The 15,411-nt window shown below is 41.8% G+C and overlaps 1 protein-coding gene across 3 annotated transcripts in view; it reads right to left on the bottom strand.

Moving 5' to 3' along the window:
• Positions 1 to 15,411, bottom strand: part of PHACTR2 (phosphatase and actin regulator 2) — a 143,561-nt gene that overhangs the window by 103,706 nt on the left and 24,444 nt on the right. Inside the window, exon 1 of one of the 3 annotated variants that reach the window (XM_075087812.1) lies at positions 9,567 to 9,616. The exons of the other annotated variants lie outside the window; for them this stretch is intronic. Coding sequence (XP_074943913.1) covers positions 9,567 to 9,579 — 13 coding nt within the window. The 5' untranslated portion in view covers positions 9,580 to 9,616. Of the gene's footprint in view, positions 1 to 9,566; positions 9,617 to 15,411 lie in introns of those variants that run through there. 3 annotated transcript variants of the gene reach the window in all.

The following is a 15,411-nucleotide window of genomic DNA, read 5'->3' as shown; positions in this document are numbered from 1 at the left end:
GCAGTTAAACTCTGATTGTAACAATGATGCTAACTTCTGCCTTCACCTTGTTCACCCCCAGGGTAGTCTGAAATGGTTGCACAACCTATCTGCATCCAGAAGAGATGCACAAACTTTACCACTTGGGAGCCATCTGCTCTACCAGATGAAAAAAGCTGAACTTGCCCTCAAGTTTTCAAATTTAAATTAAAAAAACCCAAAGAAATCTAGCTGTGTTTGCAAGCAGCAATAAGGCAACTTATCCCAGAGCAATCTTTACCTCAGCTGAGCTTTTCATGTCACTGGCTTAGTAAGGTACACAACAGTTAACTGCGTGTTTCTCTGTCACAACGGGATTGCAGGGAGAAACAGACTTCACTGATGTACACACGGCATTACTAATGCAGCAGAAAAACACTACTCTTAGAAAACTGCTCTTAAATAGTAGCCGTACAACTGCCCCCCCACTCAAGCAGCATATAATTAGCTTCTTCATGGTGCAGAAGAAAGAGTGAGGCAGGCTACCAGCTGAGAGAGGGAGACAACCCTACCACCATCCTTCATTTTGGCACAGGAAGATGGAAATAACGCTGACTATTCTTCCTCCTTTAGCATTTCAAAGTAAGACTCTAAATGGTACTGAGCAGTACATCTACTTTTCCAATATTATACAATATATATATTATACATTATACCTGCCCACTCTACTTTGCAGACAAGTTTCCTCAACTACAGTATTAAAGAATATATGCAACACTTATGGAATATGAGAGTTTGCAAAGGTGACAGAAACTCGTGTGAAAATGAAGTGCCATATGTACAATTACTCCATCTCCTCTAGTATTCATGTTGAAGAATAAATGTTCAGAGCTAAAACAATGAAAATTAATAGACGTTACATTATTTTGAACTGGTAAATAATCAAGTAATGTAATATAATGATCATCACCTTCAGATGCTGATGTTGCGAAGTAAATTGTTCACCTTGAGGGGCCTCAAAATCTTGCTCAAGACTTCATCACAGTTAATTTGGCCCGAGAACTTCTCACATCTAGGTAAGAAAGTATTTTTCCCCACTATCTAGACTGTATGACCTCAGAAATTGCCAGGATGCCCTCACATGCCACCATGAGACCTTCTTTCGCTTCTAAATAAGACAGGTAATCCATCAGCACGGATAGCACCTCCAAAACCATGGGCAGGGTTGGACTGAAGCCTGTTTGCATCAATTAACATCACAGTCTTCAAAGATCCTCCAGCTAGAAGTAGAAAAGCTGTGTCCCGAGCTGGATGCCGTGCATATGTAAGACACTGCATCACACCTAACCGGAGCTGGCTAACCAGCCTGGGTGCAGCCACCAGTACTGATGTGACTATGCTATTTACTGGTTCAGATTAATGTCGGCCGGGCAAAAGGGACCACACTATATAAACACGCTCAGAGCTAGCTCAAGGACCTCTGGCATGGTGCTGGTTACACAGAGCAGACATGGCCTTTGTGGGATGCTGAAGGAGGAAAACAAACAAACAAAACACCACTGAGGTTTGTAGGAAAAGTGGGCTCTTCCATTGATTCCTATTCCCATTTTTAACCCCAAAGCCATCCTTGCTCATAAATTTTGTGATACTTTATGCCTCTTGAAGCCACACATGCCAAAGTAAACAGCCACTTTGACCTCTTGCGGGCACCACTCAGAGCCTTAGGTTGTTATGTCGGAAATTCATGTTTATGCCTTACAGAAGTCATATAATATATTCACTGTGCTAAGTGACACAAACTAGTGAATTTAGAAGTTACATTTGGCAACCTGCCCTTACTGTGCTCTAATTATTTCTTAATATCCCAATTTAAGGGCGGCATATTGGCCCCAATTTTAAATTGTCTGGCATTTATAAGTTTGTGTCACAGAATTAATGTTAAACAGTTTTCAGATTCTTTATTGAAAACTGCTGATTGTGTATTGCCTGACAAAGCAGAATGTCTCCATTAGAATAATGATTTATGGTAAATATGGTAGTACTAAGGCTGACTATTCTGGGTATTAAAATGCATGGAAAAAATCCATTGAAAAAAGTGTTATGTGAGCTGTCATAATTTGTCAGTTTAATATCTTTGTCATTTGCATTTCTTTTTAAAATGCCAAGAGCAATTAAACTTTATCCCACCACTAGAAGTTGCCAAATTTCACTTGAAATTAAAACAGAATAATGCGTCATGTTAGTTATTTTAATAATATTAAACAACAAAAACAGAAACAGAAAAGAGAAGAAAAGGAGACTTATGTAACAACTGTAGCTACAAACAAAGCAGCTAAAATATATAGGCTGGTTTTGAGATACACACAGAGACACGAAATCCCTAGGCTTCCTACCTTAACAAACCTGGACAGTGAGGCCATAGCAAAGCCTATGGTCTAAATGTCAATAAGCAACCCTCAACAACATGCATTTTCTGCTGGTTTGAGATTGCCATATTTTCAGCTCATCTCTCCACACGGGTTCCTTGCAAGCCTCCATAACAAAATACCCCTTGCTTTTTGGACCGATGCAAGTCCCAGTGAGAAAGACAGAAGGGACTTGTGAGTCAGCAGGAGCTGGAGCTAGGACGAATCGATCACAACTTTGTTTCCTGTGGAAATACCAGCTGCTGTCATATTTGTGTTTGAATTACATTGTGCAAGGCTTCTCCTAGGAATGGTCAAACCATGGATTAAAAGATTGTTTCTGGGATTGTCTCCCTCTATGTCTGCCTCTCTTTAGAGACATAGAATTGTCTTTATCATCATGAAATAGTCTGTTGCTATTCAGAAATACATACTGTAAGTTGTGAAATTTGCAAACACAGTAATTTTTTATTGTTACATTACAGGAACGGCGGTGCTGAGCAAACTAAGATTAAGCAAATATTTGGCCCTGGCCAAATATTCTCCCAGGCCTTTTGCTTTATTTGAAAATTGGGTGTGACCAGGGACCTAATGCTGCACTCAAGTCCATTGTTTGAGCTATATGTTCCCAGCAACTCAGACACCCCATTGCTGACAAGTCTGGGTCGAGTTTGTTTCCTCCGGGAGGGAAGCAGCTAACCATAAACATCATCCCTACTTTTGCTCCCTGCGAGAAGTCCTACTGCTGCTACCACTGCCCCCACAGGGTTCTTGGAGAGGATGCTTTTGTACTGGTCTCAGTACAAACCACATTAGCTTCTGTCTCCCAGTATCTGCAGAAAAGATGGAAGTTTTTTTCAAATGAATATGGCTACTTCTTTATTCTGGCATCTCCAACAGTAAATGGGACATCCCTTCCAGTGCTGAGCTGTGCCAAGAGCGAAGCATGCATAGCTCCTTGGGTTTGGAATAACAAATCCGGGTGACCCATCTCCTCTGACACCCTGCCTCTCCACAGGGCACTAGTAGGGGCTGCTTGCTTTGGCCCTGGGAGCCCCCCCATGCTCACCCAGGGGCTGCTGGGCCCCACCTGCCAGAAGGAGCAATTAGAGAGCAACTCAGCCCCTTTACTCTGGATTTATTTCTGTCTGCTGGGAGGTTGCTAGGTATTCTTGAAATCCTAAGCTACTTATATTTTCCAATTATACTTCAGGAAGAAGTCTCATAAATGTTTTATGTGAAAATATAAAAAATGGTTAAATAGTAAGACAGAGGGGGGAAAAAAAGACTTTTTTGGTAAAATTCCATCCAGTCTACTTTTAGAGCCCAAAGCAATACTTCTGCAAGTCACCCCATAATTAAGCATAAAATTTCCTAAAAGACTCACAGTTAGAGACAATGAATGATGATTAAACAGCAGCAGACTAGATCCTTATTATCAGCCACCTGCTCTTTGGTCATACAATCTTGCTTTCCCCCCTAGCAGATCACTTGCAGCCCCCTCAGTTTGGGGTGTTTGAAGCCCCTGGAGCGCAGGCTGCTTTTCTCAGAGTGATTTGCACTGTTGCCTCTCTTAATACAACCTTTCCTCCTTGGGACTGCTCTCTCATGCTGTCAAAATGGCTGGCTTCTGCAGCTATGGTCTGGTCCTTGCTAGAAGTGTATGGCAAAGTGATACCTGTCAAACAACACTTGCTTCTTCACCATAGGTGGCAATGATGAATCAGAGCCCAGAACAGGGGTCTGAGGGCAGTTTTCCAAAAAACCCCACACAACCGGAAGATGCACATATAAGGCATGAACTGAGCACCTGATGGTCTGATGTTTGCTAGCTTTTATCAGAAAACAAAATGAGAACTTATCAGAAAATAAAATCTGTATTATACCATCTCTCCAAACCAGCAGGAGCTCATGGTGCGTCTTTAGAAGAACTACTGTAGCAACTGGAACAGTTGCTTAAAATATCATGAGTGTGTCAACAGAGTGCAACCACAGTGCAACCACAGCATTTCTAGCTAAAAAGAACCATTTGAAGTAGGGTGGGTGGACCATCACTACATTAGAAGATGCACCATCATTTTAGTCCTACGTGGTATTTGGTTACTTCTAGTGCAAGCTCCTATAGAGTTATTCTGGGCTACACATTTACAGACTTGAAAATAACACTGGAAGCAACAGCATCACAAGGAAGTTTAACCCTCACAGAAATGTTTTCCAAGATGATGGCTTTATAAGCACACTGTTCCAGCTTCTGGGTAAAGGGGCATAAGCCATGAGTATTATTCTAAAATTAGAAGAAGAAATTCAACTTTCTAGCAAACAGTGACCTGTGACACACTATAGCATCTGCTTCCACTGAGGCCATGAGTGCAAGCAGGAGAAAAATAAAGATATACAATGTAGTATAAAAGAGTTGATTATTGCTTTGTATTTTAATGCCTATATGCAAACCATTTTGTGATCTATAGAACATGTCATATAAACCCAATAAAAGTCAACATGGCGTCACTGATGATATCCACAATTTTCAAGGACAATGAGTGAACTTATACATAAGAGTGAGGGGGAGAGGAAGGAGATGCTGTTGTCCCATCCAAAAACATCTTCCAATTGTTAGAGAGAACAAGAGAAGGAAAAACCCCAAGAACACATACACAAGTCACTTGGGCAAGGCACCATCAAAGATCAAAACAGAAGCTGCCAGCAGGACCCAGCTGATTTTGCTGCTGGAGTTTGGAGCTGTCATACGTGTCAAGAGCTGACAAAACCACTGTTACATCATCACTTTCTCCATTGCAAGTGGTTTTGTTTCAGTAGGTTTCCAAATTGATAGAGACAATTCAGCCAAGCTTAAGCCACAGGTGGCCAAGAAAACAGGCAACCTTAAAACACACTGAGGTGGTTATCTAGCCTAATCCTGCACACAGATCACCTGGGCCACATCAGAGAGTTTTGAACACAGTGAGTTGATGAGAAAACCAGGATCATAATCTAAAGCTTACCTCCCAGCTTGCTCTTCTAACTACCTGAATGTTTTTCTCCCCTACTTTTTAAAAAGATGCACCCTGTTTGCCTTGAATTCAGGTAAGAGACTGCAAAGTATCTAAGGTCAAATCCGTAACCAGCATTCAATCCCAGCAGTCTTATTTTTAAAGGATGCTAAGTAAGTCCTATTGACTTACTGAAAGACAAAAATAACCAGTTACTTCAAAAAGCAAGGGAATTACAGTCAGCAAACAGCTTCCTAAGTCTCTTACCCTTCCTGCCACATGTGATATCGTGCAGAAGGCGGCTAAACCAACACTTGCTCTTCACCCTGTCCAACCACATTTTAGGCCTCAGGTTAAATAGTCTTGCTTCCATGGAAAGTTCTAAGTTTCATTACTGCTCAAATATGAAGTTCGATGTGTTACTCAGAGACAGGATATTCAATGTGCAAGACCTCCAGTCCTTTTAAAACAGATTATTTACCAGAAGGCATAGCCTGCAGCCACAGCTGTAGAGCCTGCATAATCCAGGGTAACAATTAACCACAGCTACCTCATTACTAATAAAACAATATTCCAAGTGCAAAGAAGTCATATAAATCCCCAAGAAACATGAAACAAGGCCTCCTGTTTTTGTTCAGTTATAGTATGCACAACACAGCACCTTGCTATGGTGCCATTCACCCTGATGAGAACCCTCCCCCTCAGCTTTTGGCACCTCTTGTTGGCATGCTCCTTGGGTATGAATGAGTGTGTGAGACTTGTCCACTTTAAGGTGAGACGCCTGCCCAGGCAGGACACGGCTGTCTAGGAGCTCTAGGGAAAGAAATGATGCTGCTCTCACTCCTTCTTACAGGAAATCCCCCCCAAAAAGCATCACTTGGGAACACGTCTGTTTCCGCAGCTTCCCTCTTCCTGCTACCGCAAGTTTCTTGCTACTTTTATATTAACTTTCTTTCCCATGAGTTATTTTCAGCCCTTCCTTGGTTTTTAAAGCCAGTTTTATTACATCATTGCTGTTGCAGGGCTTGATGTGTCTGGCCCAAAGCAGACGTGCAGCAAAGCCAGAGCTCAGGGCCTACCAGTGAAGGCAGACAGCGGGCTGCTGCCCACCCGCCCACCCTCCCCTGCCTGTAGTGGCAGGCATCCTTGCACTTGAATACCTGCAGCCATCCCATCAGAAACAGCTGATGCCAAAATAGGCAAAAAAATACAACTAGAACTGTCCTGATGTGCCATACACAGATAGATGAATATTTTATTATTATTCCAGGAAAGGCTTTTAAAAGAACACACGAGACAATGATGATGTGGATCTGCCTTTGTATACAGATTAAAAATATAAGCAATCTGACATTTAAAGGAAAAGACTTTTTAAATTAAAACATTGATTCTTAAAACCATGGAATAGCACAGAACAAAACAGCTAAAGGGTGCGCAGGTGACCTATTAGCAACACTGATCTTTTTAAATAACAGTTTTGGCCAGAAAATTATTGTAACGATGGCACAGAAGATGAGTGATGAATTACAGAGATATTTCTGTTATGCAGAAGAGAAGATGGAGTTTTGCCCAACAATTATCCATGGTTTGACTTTGAAAGTCTCTTTGGCGGCATGATGAATTTAATAACAAAGGCCTGATTCACTGACACTGATAACCAAATTGTTATTTCCAACACTTGGTGGCTGAAACTCGCAGCTGTGCTAATATTCTGCAGTTCTGTATCACCAGAAATAGCATTTCTTTAGGAAGAATTCAGGCAGGTATCCAGTTTGTGTACATTAGCATGTTTACATTTCAGTTGGTGAACTGCCGAAGAACAAACTAATTAGGTAGTTAGTTTTATGGGTGCAGATATCCTGCTCCTTTCTGTTCAATCTCCTAAGCACCCAGATTACACCACGTGGGTTTTCAAAGTTGTGCTCGCATCCCTGTAGGAGTCAGAGGGCACGGGCCAGATCTACAGAGGTATTCAACTGCATGGTCCCCACATTGGCACCCAACTCCATTTGGCTGCAATTAGGGATGAAGAGCCCCAAAAATACCGCTGCACACCCAGCCCACTGTAGACTTCCTGGAAAGGGATTTATTCCCTACACTGCTCAAAGCATGGAATCGCTGGACTCTTGGAAGAGCTGCCTGGAGAAGAGAGTGCTCCCATGCCACGTGCGGGGCTCAAGCTTGCTGGGGGTTTGGCCAGGCTAACCACAGGCAGCAAGAAGCTCACTGGTAACCACGGTGGAAGCTGGAGCATGGCCTTACCCTCTGCCATGACATCCTCACTAAGGCTTAATTCTATCTGTTGTTATGTTGGTTTGGGTTTTTGTTTTTTTGGTTTGTTTTTTTTTTTACAACTAGCTTTTAATTCTCCTTCCAAAAGGATTATTTTAACTAATTTCACCTGTATTTACAGTGTTTTCTAAAAAAATGTAAAGTATTGGTCACTGTTTCTGCATTTTTAAAAAAATTATCTGGAGTTATTCAGCAAACTGGTGTTATAATAGGCTTTGAGAGTAGTTGGTAAAGTTGTGCAGAGAGCAAAGCCTTACATAGTTTAACTTCCAAATTTTGCAGATAGCAACCAAATCGGAATCTTCCTAAGGCAAAAAAATATATACACACAGGAAAAACTGTTTCTATGGTTTTCAGATACTAGATTCCCTCTTCACCCCCCCCAAAACTGACCTTTAAAATAAATGTGACTCATTCCAGAACAGATTCTTATAGCTGGATTAAAGTGATAGCTCTGTCAAGACTTCAATAGTATTAGTTGTTGATGCTGGGAAGTTTAAAAACCTGGAGGAATTAGCAGCTCTGCCTGCCAGGGTGTCTCTTGCCCACAGGCGTTCTGTGCTGGAGAACATGAATCCTTCGTCTCTGACCAGAAAATTCTGCCTCATCATGGAATATCGAGCACACATTTTTATAATTTATTATATGGAGGTTTCTTAAAAGCTGGCCAAAGCACAAAGTGCAAACAGTATTCCTAATGTTATTTATTTCTCAAAAATGAACATTATACTAGGACCATGTCAGTTTTTAAGTTCATAGGTACTAGCAATGTAATTTTCCATGATGCCAACATTTTAATTTCTGGGAAAACCTTTTTTTTTCCTTTTGTCTTGGGCTTTACAGAAATAAAAGCAGCAAGACCCTTTAATCTGTTTGTTGCAGAAGTCAATAGCAATACACTTGAGAGAAGATTGACCTGGACAGCTTAACGGACACAAGTAAGAGTTTTGCTATTATTATTAAACCAACAGCAAAACCCCCCCACCCACAAAACCCCACAGAAATAATCTGCTCATATACTATCACTGCTGAAATCTACTGTAGAATATTTTTTTCACACACTCTAGAGGTGGTCATCACTTTTAAGGTCGACATTAGACAAATCTGGTGATTTGAGCAGGTTTCAATGGGCACTGCATCTACTGCGGATTCTGTGTCCTAGTATGTATTGTACTAATACCAATAAATCAGTGAGACACTGACATGTTCAAGTTTTACAGCAGTCAAAGCAACGTGCAAAACATCCATCCCAAAGAGGTCTCTTTATGCTCTGCTTAGTGCTACAAGATAATGCAAAAGGGAAATGCAAATAATGCATTTCACCACAGATGCAACATTGGTATTAGAACTCCTTAGAAACCATGAAGTGCATTATTTGGCATGAAAATGCATGATCTAAAGTTGGAACATCAAAGAAAACAATTAAAATTGCAAATATATTCAATATTTTGTGTACTAAATATAAAAGAGAGCAAGGCATTATATGGAGAAAATAGAAACAGCTTAAAATAAGACAGGTGAGATACATGCATTATCTACTTTTTGTTAGCTTTATTAGTTACCTATCCTATCCACACCTACTGCAATCTGTGAGAGAGATTTTCTTACTAAAGTATACAAATTTTTCCCTTCCTGCCACATTTCCTGCATATAGCTTCTGAAATAACACTGAAAAGGCAGATCCTATGCTACAGTTTAAGTTCACATTTGCAGGAAACACAGACTTAAAGCAGAAAAAACAGACTGCTAAAGGGTTAACAACTTAAGTGTGTCATATTTTACACAGAAATTTGCTTTAATAAAGGACGCTGAAAAGGAAGAAGCCACAAAGGCTAAAGAAACACATTTCCTGCAGCAAGTGAGACAGACAAGCAAACCCTGCAGCTCCACTAAGAATGAAGATCTGTTTTATTTCACTTACCAGCATTGTCCATTTCCCCCCCTTGGTATTCAAAAAAGCAGAGTTCCCCAAAAAAGCAGCCGGTACAGTCTCAGTCTCGCTCTCGTTAATGAAGCTGGCTGCCCTTCTGGTTATTAGACCTTGCTGGCAGTCAGAGCATACTTCATGCACTGACTGCAGTAGACATCACCAGGAAATTTATATCTCCAAGGATGACAAACAGCCATTAGCTCCATTATAGGCTGATTAAGATTGTGTGAGCCTATCAAGTAGATACTTAAATTCCCCAGGGTTTTACCTCTTTGGGGAGAAAACAAAAGAACTCCAAGCCTATAATATGGAATATATGTTTCTGAAAAGTAAAAGTAATGCTAAGGAGGAAAGGTTTAATGGGTAGGAAGGCAAAACTTTAAATAAAAAAGGGATACATTACAGAGCAAAGTGCTGTGATTTATCAGTGACGGAACAGCAAAAGTTTTAAGGAGAAAACAGGGGGAGGAATCTATGGCTGAGAAACTGTTAGGTTAGATTACAGTTTGCAGCCATTAGCTTTGGCTGTGCTTTAAATCCTACAAGTTCTGCACCTGATGTTCCCTATGGTTTGTGAGAAACACAGTAGATTTGCTTATCTGCAAATGCATGTCAATATATTAATTGCCTGGAGACATTCAATATAATTATACTGTTCATAGCTGAATGCAAGGAAAGGGTGAAAAGTAACTACAGGGCTTTACTTCTTTTAAAGTCAAAGTAAAAATAGACTGGATGCTGGAGGGATTAGACTCAACAAAATCTGAATGGTATATGCTGAGGTGAACAGGTATTACTTCTAAATTTTCCACACCACCTGAGTGTCAGATGCACAGGCTTTCCCCCCATAGAAATAAACAAACAAACCAAACCAGTATAGACTCCTAAATATTTCTCTCCCCTACACTTCTAGAGTTTCTTCCTTATAAATGAAAAAATATCTTATTTTCAGTCTCTCCCTTGGCAGCAGCAAGTGAACAGCAGCAGTACATGGAGGGTACTAGGAAATTTGGGTTCCATCCTCTGTTTTGGCACTGATTTGCTGTGTAACCCTAAATAAGGCATTTTGTGACACAGTGTTTGCGCAGTGGTGGAAGGGAGACCATTACACATACTGCTTTTTGTGAAAGAGAATGTCACAAAGTACTGACACTACGTAAATGCCACACAGTATCTTCTCAATATTTTTCCCTTCTTGTAAATAATTCACTCAGCTACTTCAATCTTCTTTATTGCAATGGAAAAGAAATACAGATTTTTGTGTCTGTATTATATTGACATGAACCCCCTCAGCGCACATGAGCAAAAAAGTACATTTTCCATTCATCACCCCTTCACCGCCCCTTTGATCTTATTTGTCCTTTTTAAATGTTAAATAAATAGAGAGTTGCAGCACTGGTCTATTTACACTGATTAAGAAGTGGAGAGAATCAATGGCTGAGAGCTAAAGTCATCAGCAAGAATGGAGAATATCTAGGGCATACTGGATATGTTCTGTATTTCCAGAAAGGAAGTGCTTGGAGGGCTAAGGAGAGACTGAAGATTAGAAATTTGTCACACTTCATATTAAGCTTCTATTTATAAGTAGCTTATAAAGAGCTTATAAAAAATAGAAGTTCTCATAAGCACATTGCATGAATACATGTCACACAGAGCTACAACCACACCAATGCAGAGGGTTAAAAATGATCAATAAGGAGTTTATTCACCTGCTAGATTCTGTATCAGTTAATGACAATTGATTAATGTGCCAATTTATGTAATCGGTTAACGTGTATCTGATGAAATCTAGTTGCAAAGGAGCACTAAACCGGAGGCTGTGAGTTGGCCACTTGATACATGTGACCAGTTTTCTCTAACTCCTCTGTGGGAGGTAGCTGCTTGGAGAGTGCTGGGTTCCTGGAGAGAAAGTGAGGGCTCTTAGTGGGTTTTCAAAGCCCCACAGATCCTGGAGAGAGCTGGGGGATGTACTGCAGCACCAGCAGACTGCTTGGGAGAGAAGAGCAGAGGATTGTGCCTTTGTGGCAGGATGCAATTGCTTAACTATGGAGCCAACCAAGGGAAGAGCAAGCTGCTTGCGTAAAAGGAAGAGATTCCCTGGTCTGGAGATGGGGCTCTGCAGAGCTGCAAAACCTACAGGCGTCTGACTGAGCCCAAACAGCACGAGGGTCGGTGTCAAAGCCACCACAGGGCAGAAGGGTGTATGCATATCTTAAATCCTAGCAAGTAAGCAAGTGTCTTGTGCTGATTAAAGCTAAGAGAGATCGTTTTTGAATCCAATTAGTTTCCTTTGAGTTTCATTTAGGCTGGGAAAGCAGAGCTACGCACCTGAGCAGCCACCAGGCAATGCTGCAGTTAGAGGAAACCAGTACAGACGCTTGTGGCTGGGGATACAGGTGGGCAATAGCCTGTGCCAAAGATCCCAAGAACCCACAAGAAGATGCAAAGCTGCACCTACTTAGACCTGAGGGCAATGAAGAGCTCCAGATGGTGACTCTCTCTATGTGGCTGGCCGGTCCCAGTGTAGGTACAATGGCTGAACACCATTTGCCAAGCAGATGGGCTTCATGGCGTCCTTCAGGGTGCTGGTCCCCCAGCCAGGCAAATGAGAAGACCTACGGAAGCACACCACAGCTCCCATACTGCTTGCATGTGCAAGTTTCCTTCCAAAGAAGCTCTGGAAGATGGTAATATGTACCCACATCCCATCCTGACATGCAATTCTGATATAGTCACAGCCTCCAGTCAGCTGAGGATCAGGATTGTAAGGTGCTAACTAGAGTATGGGAAGTACCAATTACAACAGCTTGATAAGCATTGAGTTTGGGTGCTTCATCAGGGCTGTGTGACAGGTAACCATTTATTAACTCTTGAAAGCTAACTATAAATGGAAACTTAATATGATACATGACCTAAATCTCTTCCATTTGAACAGAAAATATCTTACCAGGAACCTTCCAAAATCAGATAACTTTACAAAATGCATAACTTATTCTTTTCTTGTAGGTAATTAGATTATTGCATAGACATTAACAAACATGTATGATCAGATGCTATTATTAGGGAATTAAAGCAATGTCTCCCTGACTGCACATGGGCAAAAGAAAGATACAGATACTAGGTGGGGCTGAACAGTTGACTGCAATTGTTATTTAAAGGTTAAATATACATATAGTCCAAGCATAAACTTATTTAATTTGTGAGTACAGAGCAACCCCATCACAATTCATATTTACATGACACCAAAATACCTCAGTCTGTTTAAGGGCAATTTTGGGTAAGGGTTGAGAAGATCAGGTCTGCACAGGTCCAAAGCTCTCTGCTCCCCTTCCCAAAATCTCACACTTCATTAACCTGTATCCCAGTTTTCTTCAGCTATGAGGTGGCCTTGGCTCACAGTTCATTTTGGTCATAGGCACTTAAGACTTGGATTCAATTCCCTGCTCAGCCACAGACTTTCTGAATGGCTTCGGGCAAGCTCCTCCAACATCTGACCTCCTACAGGAACGGCTCATACCACGCTCAGTCCCCACACCTCAGCTGTGTGAGGATAAACACGCTGGAGGTTGTGCGAGACCCTGGTGGTACAGTGTTAAGAGCCAATAAAGCAGCTAACTCAGATAATCAGTGCCACCTCCTAGAGAAGAAAGCATTATGGGGTGCATTAGAAGCACCGCTAATGACACAGAACCCTAATGATCCCGTTCTTCAATGTACCTGAAGTACACAGCCTGCTGCAGTAATGACATTTCACTCCTGGGAAAATCGATGAGGATTCACAGAGGCACAGCAATCTGCCCAGGTAAGAAGCAAATAGAGAAAGCCGGCTAAACAGACACCTCAGCGCCCAGCCATCAAAACCACTTTCAGTTGACAAACCTGCAGAATCGATGTACAGCTTCAGCTGTGGTGTTTCCAATCATGACAAAGACGCCTAAGAACACATTTAGAAAATGTGAAATCTGGCTCAGCTCAGCGCAGATTTGTCACTGCAAAGATCTGACTCCGTAGGATGCCATTTTGGGCAAAATGTTTCGCTTCCCTTTCACTGTGTCTGTTTCTTCCCACACAGAAACCATCATGCAGGTGTCTCTGGAAGAAGCTGTACTTGTTTTTAGATGCTGTGGGTTTGTATAGTCAATGCCAACATTCTAAATATACAGCTTCATGCAATTCTTCTAAATATCCACTAAGTCCCAGGGCAACAACCAGGCTGAGTACAAGAGGTCCATGGCCCTCCAAAAGGTGCTTCCTTCTGTGAAGTACACTTCACCAGTGGTGGGGCAGTTTCACAGGGAGGGAGGGAAGGACGGACACTTTGAAGGCATGGGAATGGCAGCAAAAGATCTGGGCTCTGCTACAGACAAATCCTAATTTTTCAGTCGGTAATGAAGATTGCCACTTACTGCAAAAGGATGCTTCACAGAATGCACCAAAATCCTTCATTAGTAACACCTCTATAAATACACAGTTGTTAGCTGCATTCTTCAGGCTTTAGGTATATGAAAACCATCTCACCTCTGGCACGTTCTTGAAAATTGCTGGGCAAAAGGGAAAGCCTCAGCAACAAAGGCCTGAATCATAAGCATGGAATTAGGTTTCCCTGGGTTAGGGCTGAGGGTTCAGCATATGGCAGGACTGACCTGTAGCAGAAGCCTTCCCTAAGCCTCAGCAACAATTCCCAGAATCACCAGGAGAAGGTTTTGCTGAATGCCTTTTCCCCATCTCACAGAGGCGTAAGAGTTTGAGAGCAGGACAGTAACAAGGATGATCTTTGCCTGGGAAGAAGCTACAGTTCAATCTAGAAATATTGTTAATATACCTCTATAAGTGCAGAGGATGCTTTATTCTGCTGAGCAAACAGGAGCCTTTTGTTCCTTGGGAAGACTTTATCCTTGAACAGCCCAGACAGATGCAGAGGTTCTGACTCTTGCTGAAAGCTGCAAGGGGAGAAGCAACACCACCGAAGTCAACAGATTTAAACTGATAGAAAACAAGGAGAGAGTGGGATCCAGACAGCCATGTGTGGTCCTTGTAGGAGGGGAGTTTCACAGCACAGATGGGTTTTCAGAGGGAGCAGGAAGGGGCTGGGCATATGTTGAGCATAGTGCAGAGACAGTGGCAGGGCTGAGTGAGGGGAGGCACAAAGGCAGCGAGCGAGGAAAGAAGGGACATGAGGAGAGGTCAAGAAGGAGGTTTCAGCATATCATGAAGAGGGGTGCTTAGTGGGAGATAAAACCAAGGACAAGAAAAATGCCTCTAAATGCTCGATTATTTAAGTAAATTCTAACTTGTTACTGAATCCCTGCTTTTACTAAACACATATCTAGACAGAGGTGTGGTACATGTTTGGTGTCACTCATCCAGAGAGAACAGCTATTTATAATGAAAGGGACACTTTGAAAAGTCTGGAAGAACAAACATATGTTTTTCTCCTTTAGTTTTCCCACTGATCCTGCTATGGAGTCAGGCAGCTTTGCACATGCCTAACTGCCTACCTAGCCCTGGAAATCTTCAGAGGACTTCTTGGACTTGGATATGCTGGAACAACTTATGCCATGCCCTGACACGACCAAAAGTAAATATATATTAAGTGTCTGCTGCTGCCACCATGAGCACAGCCGCACATCTGGCAATGCGAGCCTCAGAAACAAGACATCTAATGGCTTTAAGCATTTTTACTACTATTTAAACCAGCCCAGAACTATTGGCAGGCTTACTGTCTTCAGAGTGCAATTAAATCTACTCAGAGTCAGGTCTAATTGACGTTAAAAATGCCACAAGTCTCAAACTCATCTGTGCTCTCTCCTATCCCATTACTTCTGTACCACTTCCC

Source organism: Phalacrocorax aristotelis, chromosome 3 (genome assembly GCF_949628215.1).
Source record: "Phalacrocorax aristotelis chromosome 3, bGulAri2.1, whole genome shotgun sequence".
Taxonomy (NCBI): domain Eukaryota; kingdom Metazoa; phylum Chordata; class Aves; order Suliformes; family Phalacrocoracidae; genus Phalacrocorax; species Phalacrocorax aristotelis.
Note: the sequence above shows the minus strand (reverse complement) of the source record. Positions and strands in the feature narration are given on the sequence as shown.